At 38.6% G+C, this 18,052-nt stretch overlaps 1 protein-coding gene across 11 annotated transcripts in view; it reads right to left on the bottom strand.

Moving 5' to 3' along the window:
- LOC102374453 (tripartite motif-containing protein 55-like) overlaps positions 1–17,705 on the bottom strand; it is a 29,815-nt gene extending 12,110 nt beyond the window's left edge. For 6 of the 11 annotated variants that reach the window (XR_003092237.1, XR_003092238.1, XR_003092239.1 and 3 more), the window contains exons 1-6: positions 17,447–17,705; positions 16,103–16,125; positions 15,875–15,999; positions 10,752–10,954; positions 7,297–7,575; positions 3,370–3,460 (exon numbers count right to left, since the gene is read on the bottom strand). Coding sequence is in view for 4 of the 11 variants with exons in the window: in XM_025194605.1 (XP_025050390.1) it covers positions 3,370–3,460; positions 7,297–7,575; positions 10,752–10,954; positions 15,875–15,999; positions 16,103–16,125; positions 17,447–17,599 (874 nt within the window). In the remaining 7 variants the exon portion in view is untranslated. The remainder of the gene's footprint in view (positions 1–3,369; positions 3,461–7,296; positions 7,576–10,751; positions 10,955–15,874; positions 16,000–16,102; positions 16,126–17,446) is intronic. The other 5 variants (XR_003092241.1, XR_003092242.1, XR_003092243.1 and 2 more) reach the window with 2 other exon arrangements.
- Between the last annotated feature and the right edge of the window lie 347 nt (positions 17,706–18,052).

The raw sequence follows: 18,052 nt of genomic DNA, 5'->3' as shown, positions 1-18,052 counted from the left end.
TGTACTCAAGTACAGTAGTGGGGTGGGGGACAGAGGGAAGGAGTGCCTTAGCCATGCTACTTGATGGGCCATTAGGCTTGGACAGACCTTAGACCCTTTCTTTTGATAGGCATTCACAAAATACATGCCTAACCCATCAGCTGCTCAAATTCTTTGGACACCCACATTTCCAATGGTAAAGTTTTATAAGTTTTGTAAGTTCTTATATGTCTATTGCTAGGCATACATATATTTGCCCAAGTCCTGACATCACTGAGCTGCTTGGTGCCTATCTCATATCTAAGAACCCATCAAATTCACAAAATAGGCATTCCTCTATGTACTTCATGTTTGGGGTTTGATCAGATAGGCATGCTCAGACTATACATAACCCCATCATGGGAAGTTCAAGTTCATAGCACTTTTCTGTTCCAGGGGATTTAAACCCACATTCCCCAACATGAGTAACTGTTGTGGGAGAGGTTATTATGGAATGGACATTTCTCAATCTTTCTTTTCGAAGTTGTTCCAAATAATATAATATGCAGAATGCTGAATAGATCTATTATATCCTTGCTCAAGCTCTACATCTTCCTTCCTAAATACACTGTATAATTCCCATACAGATTTCAATAGAATTAAAGCAATATACTGATTTTGTCTTCATTCTCTGTGATTTAATCTATCCTTTCTGATTTTCTTCCATACCATTTTTACTAAGGAATTGTCTTATTCCACTGATATTTAATCATCTCACAGGGCACATCCTGACAATCGTGCATATGCAGGGGTACATGTTTCTTATGGCTGCTCCCTTTCAGTGGTGGTTTTTTTTTGACTCTGGGATCTCCCAGTGTCAAAAAAACTAGCTACAATGCTAATTAGCAGTGCAGCAAATGGGTGCACATGTGCTGCGTGCAGTTTGTGGTGCCTCAAAACTACTTTGAGGCACTGCAAACTGCACGTGCATGCTTGTTGGAACATGCCCATGAGATCTCTTCTCAAACCCATGTGCTTGTAATTCTAATGACTCAGACCCTTGCATTCCCTTACTGCTACTTAACAAAAGCCTCCCACCTTCTGGAGGGAATTTCTCGATGCATAAGTAATGACTTGCAACTACTGGAATGAAGGGGTCACTTACTGAGAAAGTAATCTTTTTCTATTAATATGTAGTATCAATTTTAGTGCATGTGAAAAATAGAAAAATCTATCTTTGATCAGAGATACCCCATTCCAACACCCTGAAAATACTAACCCACCTTCCCGTCTGATAAAAATATGTCTGCATTATTTTTGTTAGAATAACGTCTATATTTCACTTTAAAAGGTTACTGGGCTAATAGGGTCCCAAAAGCATTAACCTGTTCTTCTTTATGAAAAAAATAAAAAAATGCACAAATTCCATAAATCTCCAAGTCATTATACATAGAAGATAATTTTTTTTAATGCAAATAGCCCTGCAGACCAAATGGCCCTATCCCTTAGCCCTTCTTATTTCATGATTTAATAATCAAGCTGCCATTGGAGATAGAGTGCAATGAAGTTCCCAAATGCTAGAAGTGTTGAAAGCTTTTTGCAGTTCGTTATATTTAATTTCCAAAGGTATTTTGAAGAAAATAAGTGAGGAAAAACAAGGATCATAATTTTATTTTCCTGTTTGATTTTCCTTGAGCCCAGATGTTCTTGATGCATTCTTGTAGCAGTATATTTAATTTTTAAAAACAAGCAAAATATAAATGAAAATTAAACTATGTTCAGTAAATCTACTTGAGAAATTCATAGTGTCAGATTCTTTTCTAGTTCAAATTGCTATAAGTCAGTATATCTTTTTGCATGCGTTAGGCACATAAAATACAAATAATAGCCTATTTTATGTATTGATAGCAATACATTAGTCGAAGTGCTAGCATTTCAACATGTAAAACCCAAATCATAATTCTGCATTATAAAACAGCATCGTCTATAATGTCACAATTCTGGAATTAGTCTGAGGAAAAAAATCAAGGTTCATCTACACAGGGAAGTTACTCCACAATAAAGCGTAGTGGGAATTAAAGCAATTTACCTGTTCTGGATTAAGAGTGTCCACCCACAAACTAGTCTAGAATAGACTAGTTCCACAGCTCTTCCACAATAACTATCCAGGCCAACTTCCCCATGCACCTCTTAGTTCTTGATCCAGCAAAACATTTAAGGGGTCCCGTTAACTACTCTAAGGGGAATGACTCCAAGGGGAATATTTACTTGTTTAAAGTTAAGCGTGTACTAAGTGTTATGCTGGATTGGGGTCTGAGTAACACCCTTAGGATTTGACATTAGAGTGGCACAAAGAAATACCATGGATATTGGGAGTATATAAAATGTATACCAACTTTCAATTGTTGCAAATGACCCCTGCATTTATAATATGCCAACCAACCTCTGTATGTGAACATTTTGTAATGTTAGGAGGCTCAATATCTAGATCTGAATGGTAGATTTATAATCCTGGGTAATAAAGACAAAGGCCAAACAATTTTAAACATGGGTGCCTAAGATCTGATACTCCTGGCCAGATTCAGGTGGGAGATTTAGGTGTCTTACAACTTAGTGCAACTTACTACCAGAAATTAGGTAGATAGGGGTGTGTCTACACATGCCATTAATGTGCATGAAAAACACTGTTTGAATGCATGTCCTGGAGCAAAAAACTCTGGAGGAATTAGCTCCGGAGTTTATTTGTGTGCAGTACATGGAGTCCGGTGATAGCAGCCTGGGCTGGCAGGGGTCCTTCTCAGCCTTTGTTTTGCAAAGCTAAATAAGACAAGCTCTTATAGTAGTCTCCTTTCATGATCACCCCAGTAATCCTTCTCTATTAATTCTCTGTTACCTTGTTTCCATTTCAGTGCATTTTTCTTGAATATGGGAGACCAGAGTCACACACAAGGCTCCAAAAAAGAACTCCACAGCACTTTGTATGATGACTCCACAAATTACCTACCTCTGCTTACTCCTAAAGAAACTATTTCTCATCCAAACTGATACTTTTAACTCTAACAAAGCTCATTATTCACTTTGCATGACTATGTAGTATGTACGTCACAAAAATAATTGTAGATTCTTTTTATTCTTGATTCATAGTTTCAAGTAGCTACTAAAATTCCAGACAACAACTGAAATAAGCCCATTAATGTGAGGCTTTTAAAAATCATGTAGATGAAATTTTGAACCATGCAGGATTAAATTTGAGGGTGGCATTTTGGGAGTAGGAGAGTTTTAAGCAGCAGGTATGATAGAGCATGGTGCCTTTTAGATGGGAGAAGGGAAAATTCCTTTTTAAACTACTTAGAAACATTACTAAAGAAACTCTTTGTGCTGTTAGTTAATAGTAAAACAAACATTTCCTACCCATTAAAGCAAAAATCATGTAGTGAATCTGACGCCAGAGGTGATGTAGCATGATAAGAAAAACCAAAACTGATATGCAGAATGCTAACCCCTGTGAGAAAAATAAGAAGAATGCTTCATAAATATTGTCATAGTGAACTGTTTTGAACTGAGTTTGGTGAAGACGTTCTGTTCTTAAAACACTTTTCCCATGTGTTGTTCTTTTGCATGTTATTGTTAAAGTTAGGAGAGTAGGAAAAACAGTGGTGTAATAAATTACCCAGTTATATAAATGAATCCAGTAACTGTAAAAATCACATGCAGAGGAAGAAATGCTGAAGTCTGCATACTTAAAGTGATCGCTGCTATGTGCCAGAGACCATTTTATGTATGACCAAGACACAGTCACAGCACTGTTCCATTCCCTCAGCTGTGGCATCTATCGCTGTCTGTCTTACCCTGATCTCTCTGATCCCACCAATATGTCCTGCAATTTCTTCCTCCCACTATAATGCCACCTCACTAACCTTCTACTTCCCAACATGTTGACAGCCCACCCTTTTTTGTACATCTTATCCATAATTTCTCTAAGTCCCAGAACTATGTAGAACTTTTTTCTGGCCTGCTACTCTCCCCATCCCTAGAAATGTAAACATCAGGCTTAGCTTCAATAACTATTGAAACATGGTATTCAATACCAAGGATTCACAAAAATACAGGAATTGCTACACCCTTAGAATACACTTTCCCACTTGTTCTCTCTTCTATTTCTACTTTCCTTAACTGATTAACTTTGCAAGGGAAAGGTGAATTGCGGATTGCTTTGCTAGTTTGCTTGAATGCCACTGCTGTAGTTTTCCAGAAAGAAAAAAATCACATCAAACATTTATTTGGTTATTTTACCTACTACTGATAATAAGAGTCCAAGGCAGCAGTCCACTCTCAGGCAAAGCTCCCAGTAAATTAACTCAACAGACATTTTACCCAAGTAAGCAACTTAGGGAACACATGGGCAGGATCCCCTGGGGGGGATGCCAGACTGAGAGAGAGAGGAGTCTAGGAGAGCTGGCTGTACTTGAAAGAAGCTTTACTGAGAGTACAGGAACAAACCATCCCAATGTGCAGGAAGACTAGCAAGTATGGCAGAAGACCAGCTTGGTTTAGCAGGGAACTCTTTAGTAAGCTAAATCACAAAAAGGAAGCTTATAAGAAGTGGAAACTTGGACAAATAACTAGGGAAGAATATAATAACATTGCTTGGGCATGCAGGAATGAAGTCAGGAAGGCCAAAGCGCAATTGGAGTTGCAGCTAGCAAGACATGTGAAGGGTAACAAGAAGGGTTTCTACAACTATGTCAGTAGCAAGAAGGGGACAAGGGACAACTTAGAAAAGCTGGACATGTACAAGTCCATGGGGCCAGATGGGATGTAGTTGAAGGTGCTGAGGGAGTAGGCTGATGTGATTGCAGAGCCTTTGGACATCATCTTTGAAAACTCATTACAATCAGGAGAGGTCCCAGATGATTGGAAAAGGGCAAACATAGTCCCCATATTTAAGAAAGGGAAAAATGAGGATCCAGGGAACTATAGACCAGTCAGTCTCACCTCAGTCCCTGCAAAAATCATGGAGCAGATGCTCAAGGAAACCATTTCTGAGCACTTGGAAAAGAAGGTGATTAGCAACAGTCAAAATGGATTCACCGGGGGCAAGTCATGCCTGACCAACCTGATTACCTTTTATGATGACTGGCTCAAGGGAAGGTCAAGGGAAGTGATTACTCCCCTCTATTCAGCACTGGTGAGGCTACATCTGGAGTACTGTCTGTGTTCAGTTTTGGGCCCCCCACTACAGAAAGGATGTGGACAAATTGGAAAGAGTCCAGCGGAGCACAACAAAAATGGTGAGGGGGCTGGGGGACATGACTTATGAGGAAAGACTGAGGGAACTGGGTTTATTTAGTCCAGAGAAGAGAAGACTGAGAGGGGACCTAATAGTAGCCTTCAAATACCTGAAGGGGGCTTTGAAAGAAGATGGAGCTAGACTATTCTCAGTGGTGGCAGATGACAGAACAAGGAACAACTATCTCAAGTTGCACCAAGGGAATTTTAGGTTAGATATTAGGAAGAATTTTCTCACTAGGAGGGTAGTAAAATACTGGAACAGGTTACCCAGAGAGGTGGTGGAAGCTCCATCCTTGGAGGTTTTTCAAAATCCAGCTAGAAAAAGCTTTGGCTGGGATGATCTAGTTGGGGATGGTCATGCTTTGAGCAGGAGGTTGGACTAGATGACCTCCTGAGGTCCCTTCAAACCCTAACTTTCTATGATTCTATGATTCTAAGTATAGTAAGGACTGGATTCCAATCCTTTGTAACATTTCTATTAAAAAAAACCCACAGCAACAAATTTCATTTTCAGTGTTACCAGCTTTTATCATTTGCCTGGAACATTCTTAAGAAGACATTGTCGTGATAGTTTGCATACTTTTTAAATATATTTCCCCATCCTTGTTCTCAAATGAAGCCCTAGCCTAATGCTGAAAATTTTGGGCCAAATTTAGACTTCATTAAGCCTTAAGCCAATGGGAAATTTTCCATGGAATTCAATGGTCACTGGATTGGATCCTTAGTCAGTAGAGCTGAGTTATCTTATACCACATCTGAATGCAGTGCCATTTGTTTATCTTTTTCCCTATCACCAGTGTTTATTTACTGAAGAGTTTACACATGTGCTAAGTTGCCAGTGATAATTTTTTAAAAGCAAACATGCCACTGAAATACTCACTGCCGAGGTGTGCATAGGCACATGTGCACATGCACACACATATACACACAAAACACACACATTACACCGAGACATGCCCACAAGTAAGCTTCAAGGAAAATAGGTGTCCACATCTTCCAAAACCTACACAGTTCAAATTTGACACTCAGAAATAAAGACATTTTAAATTAATAGACAATTTTCAAAATTAGGTCTTAGTCCATTTGGATCCCCCAGTGAAGGTGCCTGTATATTATAAATGTATTTTACAAATGTCCCTCAGCTCCACTTAAAAATCTGAAGCATTATGAATTACATAGACTTTCCAAACAAAGAGAAAGAAGTTACATTTTTGAGGCTGCCGGTTCTGACAGTGTCCTTTTAAGAAGGAAGATAAAAAAGTCCACATCAAACTACATTATGTCATCATACTGCTGTCATAATAGTGATGTTCTAATACAGAGCTAGACTCTGTTATGCTCATGCTTTTTTTTGATCATGTCACAAACACACATGGAAGAAAAAACCTTGGAATAATTGTTACAAGGTAACATTAAGCAAAATCACACCATGCTTTTTGAACTGTTATCAGACAAAGAGAAGAATCCTGACATTTACATAGCTCACTCTGCACATAGAAAAGAGTAACACTAAACAGCCATACATTTCTAATTTGTGACTGACACATCTGTAAAACTACAGTGGGTGAATCAAAAGAAACAGCTGCTTATGCAGTAGGTGTACAATTGCAGGTGACATGAGTGTCCAGATTTTTAGCAGCTGATGAGTACAATTGCATCCATGGATGTAAATATCTGATGTGCAAAGACTTGGCCAATTAGACACTTGTCTGACCTCTAACTGATCATACACATGAGAAATAACGTTTTGGGTATTGGCTCACTCATAGTTTGTGCATTGGCACATAGTTAGGCACAGGCAAATGTATGCACAGTATTGTGGATTTTTATATTTGAGAGTCTGGCCCATAATATATTTTAATCAACTATTTTAATTTTTGAAGGGTTTTACTAAAATATTTTAATTTTTGAGGTTAAGATTAGTTTTATTTCCATATCTCTGAAACAACAGATAGTGTTTGTGTCTTTAAACATTTTTTGTTAAATATTGCATTTGGACCCCAGTTCCTAACAAATACACTCTGAGAAGGTTTCATCAGCACTAACCTCAGAAGTTGCTGTAGTTTCCTTACCACTCCCAGGTGCATTCTCATTGGTTGTTGTTGCTTCTGTAGCATCTGCCTTCTTTACATTCATTTCCAGAGAAGCAGAAGGCCCTACTTTATTCAATCCCTCATGTATTTGGGTTGCATTTGGGGTGCTTGCTTGCCGTGACTGGGCCTTATACCAACTAGGGTAAAGGAAAGGGTCGGCAGTTTCTGCTGTTGATGGCACTTGAATATCAGACTCTGCAGTCTGCTGAGAACCACCTGGCACAACCTGATCCTTAATCAGGACAGATAAAGTAGAAAAGAACAAAAACAGCAGAGTGCACTGTGTTACTTTTCCATGTTAGACCACATTTTACTGCATGCCACATTCGTGTTTCTAATTTACTATAAAGAATGCAGTACTGTCTGTAGTTCTCAGAACAATTAGAATTGAAACACAGAGCAAAAGCATCTAGCATTTGTATATATAGATAATCATATACAAACAATGGGTTGAATCCTTTCAGTCTTCACTCAGCAAAAATCCCCATCAAGTTTAAAGAGAGTTTTAACTGAGAAACTATTAATGAAATTGTCACTTTATTAATTTAATGATATACCTTGGGCTTGATTTTCTTTCCACTCATAAGTGAAGGGTAATTTCAATGAAATCAGTGGAATCACAGTGGGATAAAAACTTGTAGAAGAGGAGAATGAGGCTCTTTGCTTTAGAGAGATTTTGTCTAATGACTGTTTGGTACAGAAAAATAACTATACCTCAAATTCAGAGGCTCTTATTCAGCTTTATCTCAGTTTACACTCAGAGGAATTCTTGTTTCTGAGGTACGGTACTGAGATAAAGTAGTGGTACACACTCAGGAACTGGCCCCATACATTTAAGAGAATGCTGAATGAAGGGACAAATCTAATGCCCATGGAAGTCAACTGGATTCACTTAGGTTTGGAGTGAATAATAATTAAAAAAAAAATTAAAAAAAAATGTACTGAATCATATCATTCAAACTTTATCCTACTGATGTGAGAAGCTAAAATAAGTCAATTATAATGACAATCAATATATAGATTTGCCCACCAATGGCAGTGTCTCTGTAATATAACTCGTGAAACTGCACCTTATCAGTGACAGGAGCAGCTGGCAACACTACACCCTTTCCGCTCTAATTAAAGCACCCACGGTATTATGTGTATTGAGCATCCCGCACTTCAAAATGGTGACAGGGAAGCTTTAACTAAAGCTTGTTTAATGAGCTTTAGTTAAAGTGCTCCCATAGCCATTTTGAAATGCACGGACACTGAATACACATAATGCAGAGGTTGCTGGAGTGCGCTAATTGGCATTCTCCAGCAGACTCGCAGCAGACTCAATTAATTGCATCTGCTCTGACACATGTTAATTAGCATGTATCAGAGCATAGGTCTGCCATGTGTATAGATGCCCCCATTGATTAAATTAAACCAGTGCACCTCCACCAGCAACATTCTTAGATCAAATGAAAACAGGTTAAATGGCCAACCTGCAGCATGTATGCCACAAATGGTCTTTTGTGTGTGGTGTGCAACAGATTCTTTCCTGCCTATGCAGGGGGTCTTTCCTGCCTATGCAGGGGGTCGGACTCGATGATCTATTGAGGTCCCTTCCAACCCTAACATCTATGAATCTATCTAAGATCAGAGTGGGGACAGGCAGCACAGCAGCAGATGGGGCAGAACACAGGAAGCAAAGCAGCAGATCAGTCAGGGAGCACAGGGCAGAAAGCAGAGCAGCAGTTCAGACTGGGGAAGTGCCACAGGCGACTGGTAGGGGAGGTACAGGGGGCACATGCCCCGCCTGAGATTGGCCCCCAACTCAGCACCACCTAGGATGGGGCAGTTTTTTTGCTGTGTGGGCCAGCGGCATGTTGTGGGGGGGAGCACACTAAGCTATGGCACAGAAGCATAGGCGTGGATATGGGACTTTTGGCCCACCCCGGGCCCGCTCACAAATTGTGCCCCCGCAGACTCAGGAGGCACCAGTCACCCCTGGGAAGTGCATCAGAGAAGCACTTGGGGAGAGTGCAGAGCTAATTGGTGGTACACCAGCCAAAAAGTTTGGCTCTCACTGGTTTAGGATATGGATTTCTGAATAACTCACCACAGCACAAAAAGTGGGGATGCTATAGAACCATCCTACAGTAATTGCCTTTGTGCATGATCTTATCTCCTGCACACTACTAAATTGTGGTAGTTAGCTCTCAGTGAAACAGATGTCAATTAATGTGATTTAGCTTCTACTCACCACAGGGTAATAGCGCGCACGCAGGAAGTTACCACAGTGCAGCTCACATATGGTAAAGCTTTATGTCTGTTGTAAATTATTTGTATGTCCATGTTGTTGTTTAAATTTAAAGTAAGCTGGTTAGAAATCAACCTATGATAAATCAATATAAGACATTTCTAAACCAATTTAAGAGCCTACCCAAGTCTGCAGGCACAAACCTGTAAAATCTCTAATAGATCAAAGAAAGGCCAAATCTAGTGAATTTATTTTTTGCTTGCTGTGAAGTAGGAAGCTTGCCATTAACATGGATCCTTTATTTGTTTCCTTGCTTGTGCATCAGCAGCTTCAAAGTCATCAGAGTAGCTCTGGAACAACAGGCCACATTCATTGAAGGCTCTGAGTGGAGTTGCATAAGAGATTAATTTAGCTTAATGTCTTCTAAGTGAATTCCTTATACTGGGATCTGCAAGTGACTATCACCTATTATTCTTGTGCAGATCTTGAAAAATATACGGTTATTGGTATTACACTTTAGTATGGTTCCATGGAAGTATTGACTAAAAATATAAAGAGATGTCAAATCCAGAATGTTTGCCACTACACTGTAAGAAATGTAAGGTAAATTAGCCTTGCTTTTCCATAACTAACATTATGAGACATGAATTCTAAATGATATCCCCAGGATAAAAAGACCAGAGGAAGGTATGGTAAATGTCATTCACAGAAACAAAGATTAGAGAAGTGAGGTGGAAATGGCTTATAAATATCCTCAAGACTGGCTAAATCTGATAGAACGATAAAGTTTTCTTGTTTTTAATTCTCAACTCAGTTATAGGAATTGGTGTCGTTTCTACTAAACAAAGGAACAAACAACAAAACTGAGCACCAAGGTTTTTGGTCTTAAGAATTTAAGTACAAAATTAAATCTTAGCAACCAAATATCTTTTAAGTAACATAGCAAAATTGTTTTTCATCAAGGAACTCAGTTTTATATACAAAGCTTGAATCTAGGTGTATGTGCAATAGCACTAACATTTTTTTGCTCTCTTCCTTGTTCTGATGATCATCTTTGACATGTTTCTGACATAAATCTTGTGGTCTATATTAGATCAGATTAGATCATTCACAGTACTCTAGAATACAGGAGACACTAAGCATAACTGACAGGTCAGAGAATTGTTAGATGCATTTACCTCATTAACAGAAGCAGCTGGTGTAAAGGATGGGTCTGGTGGAGCCTGAGGTCCGCCTAGTGTGCTCTTGGGTTCTGCATCCAGCTGAGGGTGCTGGGATATATTCTCAGCTACCCCTTCTTCCTCCCCAGATGACTCTGTGTGGACTTCATCAAACTCTTCACCTTCCCCGAGCTCCTCATCTTCCTCATCCCCGTCCTCCTCTGATATGACATGCATATAAGTACAGCTTTCATTTAACACAACAGCATGTGAAATATATGTTTTATTTGATAAAACAGTATTTAGGAATATGAAGTCACTTAGACAGCCAAACAGCAGATATATTGGTGATCTGAGTTCCTGTTCCTGAGGCCTTACCTCATGGGAAAAAACAGCTTGGGCTTTAAGTCCTGCTTGTGAAGAACAAGACTGTCACCTACCCTGGGTAAGTGCACAAGGATGATGATGCAAGGGTGAAAGGGGGAGCCTCATCCTACTTCTTCATACAGTCATTAGTGCCACTAGTAACGCTAGGGTCCCCAAAGGGGTGGGGACAGGAGCAGAGGCTGTAATCTGCCAGAGTTTAGTATAGCAGCTACATCCCTGCATTCCAGGAGACAATGGACCTGCCTGAAGCACAATGTCTTCAGAAGTCTCCCTGGGGCATTGACTCCTCTCAGCCTCTACTGCAAGGTCTGTCTTACTTGCATGCAACACATTCTGTTGTTAATATTCATGAAAAAACACATTTTGAAAGGAATACAGGTTGCAGCCATGTTGGTCTAAGGACACAGGCAGACAAGGTTTTTTGGGTAAATCCGGTATCTAACTCAAATAGTTGAGTTGAAAAAGTCTTCTTCGCAAGCTTTTGGGTACAAATAACCTTCATCAGGCTGAGGAAGCATCTGCAGTTTTATCTGTAATAAAAGATATTGGATTTACCCAAAGAACCTTGTGTCTCTGCCCTTAGACCAACACGGCTACAGCCTATACACCCAAAATATGGAAGATATTGAATTTTGCCATTTGAAATGGAAATTACACAACATGAAAAAGAAAGAAGCCAAACTCAACAGTGACATATATTTTCTAAGGTTATGCAAGAAACACAACATTGTACCCAGAGGACTAAACATCTGCAATCCTCTGACTATTACATACAACTCCAAAATGCTTCACAACTTTGCAGGAGAACTTCAGAGAAACTTAGAAATCATTTTCTTCACCTAACCTACTCCAAAAGAGATCAGCTCAGGAAGGAAATCACTACATGCTACAACAACTTAAAAGAGAAAAATCCAGACATCTTACCAAACATTATACAATATATACAAAGAGACTACCAAAGTTGGTCTACAACATTCATCCAATATAAAAAGAAGAAATGGAACCAGTCACTTCATGAACAACTTTCCTGACCACAAAGCAACTATCAGGGAAACAACACCAATGCCTTACAACATTCCAACCTCAAACTCGATGAAACGGAAAGAAACAACCAACCCTCAAATATCATCAATCTCTCCATGCACACAATTACCAAAGCTAAAAATCTGCCCTCTCTAAAAGCCTGAATTTCTATCCAGAAAAATACCCTAATAAAATACTTCAACGTGGAGAACTAGAAGAATTTTTCTGACACCTCCACCTCCGCCTCCACCTCCACCTCAAGGAATATTTCCACAACCAAAATGAATCCACTTCCAGCAACACTTTATCCTTTGACTACATTGAGGAAAAGATCAAACTCCACCCCCCACCAAAAAAAACCCCAAAACAAAACAAAAAAAAAAACCCCAACAAAAAAACAAACTCAGATTGGACACCTCACAGTAGGTGAAATTCTAACCTTGACCACTACATTGACTGCTTCATGGAAAGAATGAACAATAAAATAATCAGCAACACACACCACCATAACAACCTCTCCCTCTCAGAGAGAAGTGCCACAGAATCTCTAAGATCTAACCACCAAATAGTAATAAAACCAGCAGATAAAGGAGGAGCTATAGTTATCTTTAAGTGTGAAGCCTACATAAGAGCAGCCAACAGACAACTCTCTGACACCACCTACTACAAAAAACCAGAGGAAGATCTTACTCCCCTTTTCACCTTGAAACTCAAAACTACCATTGAATCATTTCCTTCAGAACTACAAGAAACACTACAGACCTTGATCCCTTCACTACCTAGCCCAGGGACTTTTTACATGCTCCCTAAAATCCACAAACAAGGGAAACCCTGGCAGACCTATCATATCCAACCATGGAACCCTAACTGAGGAAATATCAGGTTTCATTGAATCAATCCTAAAACCTCTTGTCACCTAAAAAGTGAGCTTTGTCCAAGACACAACAGACTTACTATGAAAACTTTAAAAAAAAGACCACCTTTCCAGCAACACCCTCCTAGCCACCATGGACATTACCATTAACATCCCACACCGCCTACCTTACATATCTACAAGAGCAAGATTACAACTCAGAGTACAGACCCAAAAATATTACTGAACTTCATCCTCACACACAACAATTTCACTTTCAATAACCAACACTTCCTACAGACGATGGGCACAGCTATGAGCACCATAATGGCCCCACAGTATGCCAGACTTTTTATGAGCCACCTGGAAGAAGAATTCCTCAAGGACTGCACCATCAAACCCTTGCTATACTTAAGATATATCAATGACATCTTCATCATTTGGACTGAAAACCTGCAATCTATGATAGTTTTCCATCAGAAATGCAACAATCATCACCCCTTCATCTGATTATCTCTTGAATACTCCAGCACTAACATTTTATTTTTATACATGAGGATCACTATCCAGAAGGGTAAAATACAGACCACCATATACAAGAAACCCATGGACCAATATACATATCTGCACAGAACCAGCAATCACCCTAAACACACCAATAAAGCAGTAATATACAGTCAAGCCCTCTGATACCACCAAATTTACACTAAGAACACCTGTAGTTGTCACTTCACAAATCTCAAAAGGGCTTTCACTCAACAAGGACACTTGTCCAGAGAGATAGATCACACTTTTGAAAGAGCTACCTGGACACCATGTGAAGAATTGCTGCAGTACAGAAGGAAACCCCCCCAAGAATTGCACACCACTGGTTATGTCATATCATCCCTTCCTGGAACCTATATGGAAAATCCTCAAACAACTGCAACCCATACTAGAAGATGACCTAATTCTTAAAGAGATCTTCCCAGAACTACCCATCCTAGCCTTTAAACAAGCACCAAACCTTGCCAACCTCATCACCAAAAACAAACTTCCTATGGCCCAAAATACACCGAATGGATTCAGACCATGCCGTGACAAGAAATGTAAAACCTGCCAACTTATCTCCACCACCCCCACAATTACTACACCCCACAACAGAACCATCAACATTCCTGGATCTTACAGCTGCACCTCCAGAAATGTTATATATTTCATTCAATGCACCAAATACCCTGACGGAAAATGTGTCAGAGAAACCAAACAGCAATTGTATACCAGAATGAATGCACACCAAAAATCTATCAAAGACAAGAATACCCAATTCCCTGTGGGGGCATATCTTTCACAAGAAAATCTCTCTCCCTCCAATCTCTCATTTCTAATCCTCAAAGGGAATTTACAGAACACCTTTTGTAGATGTGCCTATGAACTTCACTTCATCAGCCTACTGTATACAAAAACTTGTGGACACATTATAACCTGCCTAACATCTGACTCCCCAGAAAGAGCACAGACCAACTGTAGGCACTTCCTTAGCCTGTCAAAGGGTATTTGTATCCAAAAGCTTGCAAAAAAGAATTTTTCCAATCATTTGAGTTGATTTAATAAAAGATATCAGATTTACCCAAAGACCCTTGTCTATATTTTGAAAGGAAGACATCTAACTAGGCATTTTGTTCTGCATAATCATATTATACATCCCTGTTCCCCTAAAAAAAAATCAGACCTTACTCAGAACTATCACTGCACTTCAGAGAAATAACCAGAATGGATGCATTAAATGTAGCTTCAAACTGATAATATAAAGGTCGTGAGAGTTTTGTCGGTGAAAAGGGCATGTTGTGTCCTATAACAAGTGAAAACAGAATTGAAAACCAGGTGTTGCCTCACAATATGTAAATGTTCTTAAGCTAAATAATACTGATATAAGAGATTATCTTAACCTGATTTTGCAAACTCTCTCCATTGATTTCAGAAAGAGTTTAAGTTCACCCAAAATGAAGGCTTGAACTACTTATGTTGAAACTGTATGTTGGTATATATCAAAGCAATGTTATTATGACTATATGAATATAAATGCCTTAGTAGAGCTTGATTATTTAGCAGATAAATTATAAATGGCCAGCACTGTGGCCCTCTATGTTTTAAAATGTTCAAAGCTTTAGGTGAGAAATCTGTTTATTTCAACTGTTTTTGCCCATAGCATTCTTATTATTTTGTAAGATAAAGCAAAACAGGTATCTAGGTTACACACTACTTTACTGAACATAGACTAGCAACTTCATGTTATTTTGTACGTGCTATATTTTGGGCATATAAATAACACCAAACCAAGACCCTTAAACAAGAAAGAATGATAAACCTTTGCTTGTTCCCATAAATATATAGAATACAGAACGTAGAATATATTTTACATTTTCTGACATTTTTCTGATATATTTACAAAGAAAAATATTATTTATATTTTCATACTTTTATTATTAGTATCATTGTACTGTAATGATTTCCTCTGTAGCTTTTATACTTTTAGAGTTTAGCTAAATATAGAACTTGGGCAATTGCTTACTACAACTGAATGCAAACTAATCTTGTACTTTCTGTTTTAGTGGATCTGCAGTATTGTTTACTGCAACACTTTTACATATAGAATCAATAAGGGCTGAAGGATCCATTTCTTACGAAAATACTGAGACTATAGTAAAGGAAAACAACATGTAATATCTTTCTGAACTGTGATAGGTTTTGCTTTTGATTATAATTTGTGTAAAATTGTCTAGTTATATTTGTGGATAGCTACGCATATCTTATTTGACTTTTCCTCACACCGTATCTTCATGTAAACTACACATAGCTGCAATTTAAGAAAGTAATTTAGGTCAAATAAATAACATACCTCTGTAAAAGTCGATTTCTCTTATAATCTTTTCTTCTCTAGTTAGGTTTACAGTGAAATGGCTCATATTTTCATAGTCAGGCACTATTTTTTCCATTTGAAATGCTTTTGATGCTTCAGTAATTCTAAAACAGAGATGTGTGTCATTCACCTTGTTTTGCAAATACATATGTAATTTATAATAAAAGATGAACAACATAAACTATCTCTCCAAAAGAAAGTACTTACTTTTGAAGCAACGTTTTGGCATTCTGTGAAAACAAAAGTGAAATGACTGACTTCTTAAATGGTTCCTTTATGTCAAAGACATTTTATACAACAGGGCATAATTCTTCTTCTAGACAACTGCTTCTAAACCAACTAACCTGAGCATTCATTATTAATGACAACCATGAGCCCTATGAATGAGACGAGACCTACTTTGGAATTTTTAAAAAATATTTGAACAATAGGTTTTTTTTGGGTCCCAAAAGGGGGAAAGGGAAAAAATAAATCTGAAATCTCAAACTGACTTCGTTTTTTTGAAAACTGAATAATAATCTGGGTTTAATTCTTGATTCAGCAATTGACTTCCTATGTGATATTTGCTGAGACATTTTCAGATAAATCTTATTTCATTTTTATATGCTAAAGTGGCCCTTATGTAGGTGTGTAATTTTTGGCACTTGCACACAACCTGGATTCTTCATCTATCTGTATCAGAATATGATTGCTTTATATGTTGTACCTCCTAAACAGAGGAAGCAAGTGGATAGATAGCACTGGGACAGCTTCTGCTCCAGAGGGGCAGGGAACAAGGCACAAAGCCAGGACCCCTCCTTGCCAGGGCAGAATCCATTGCACTAAGTACCCATTATAGTTGTTAGGGGCTGGAAGGGACCTTACAGATCATTGGGTCCAGCCCCTCTGCACTTGGGCAGGAAAGACTGCTAGGGTCAGATAACCCCAGGAAGATGGGCATCAAGATGCTTTTTGAAGATCGCCAGGGTGGGTGACTGTACCACCTCTGCGGGGAGCCTGTTTCAAACCCTTGGTACTCAACTTGTAAAGAAGTTTTTCCTTATGTCTAGTTTAAAGCAATCTTCAGCTTCAAATCCCCTTTGGTGGGGGGAGGTGGGGGGTTGGGGAGGGGGGCTGGGACTCAAAACTGAGTCTTCTTCTCCCTAGGCAAGTGCCCTAGACAATGGACTACTGGCTAAATGTATGAAGGACTGCTGTTGTCAAAATGCATATACAAAATGGAGAATAAAATGTTCTAATTCCTCACAGATAGAAATGGCTAAATCCACGGCATGTTACCCATGGGCTGCCAGTTGTACATTTCTGATATGAGTATATGTATGAAAATATTGTTTCTGCTTCCTGCTTCTGAAAATTTATAATCCACAGCATTTTTGGTGTGAACAGGAAAAACACAGTCTTGTGCCTATATTTTTGCTTGGTTGTTACCCACATGAAGTCTGGTCATTCACATATGTCTGATAGGAAAAGTACTTCAGAACTTTCAAACATATCTTTGATTAATTGCCCCCACTTCTGTCCTATTTCACTATCAAATTCTCTACAATATACCTGCAAAAACACAGCCATTTCTGGTTCTTCCATGAACTGGATTCCTGATTCAACAAGCTTTGACACAGCCTCCAAGTGGTCTGCATACTTTTTCATTAAGGAACGGACATGTTCCAACTTCTCCTCTTGGCTTCTAGTGATTATTTGTGTCATTTCATTTTTTCTTTCTTCCAGTACTGAATATAGATAATCAAATTTTTCACACAGTTGCTCCTTCTGTCTTCTGCAGCAATCCTGTGAATCATTTGGTTTATGTTAAAAGTGTTATGTTGCTTAAAAGTGTTTCTATTTTTACAATTACTTAGAAGTGTTTTTGTCAAAGAAATCCTTTTCTGAATAATACAAAGGGTGTTTTTTAAAGACCCAAGAGTCTTTTGCAATTTTCTAAGTTAAATCTGTTATAACAAAAAAAATCATGGATTGCTCTGAACAATTTTTTAAAAGATAGACTACTGCTGTATCAGCACACTAATAAGACTAGGGGTGACAAACATTTATGTTCTGTCTGCCATAATACTTAAAAGCCACAAACTAATTAAGAAGACACTGGCATTTTAGCAGCTGAATTTAACTACATAAACAGAAGAATGGTTATAATCATTGAAA

The sequence above is a fragment of the Alligator sinensis genome, unplaced genomic scaffold (assembly GCF_000455745.1).
Source record: "Alligator sinensis unplaced genomic scaffold, ASM45574v1 scaffold1358_2, whole genome shotgun sequence".
Classification (NCBI taxonomy): Eukaryota; Metazoa; Chordata; order Crocodylia; family Alligatoridae; genus Alligator; species Alligator sinensis.
Note: the sequence above shows the minus strand (reverse complement) of the source record. Positions and strands in the feature narration are given on the sequence as shown.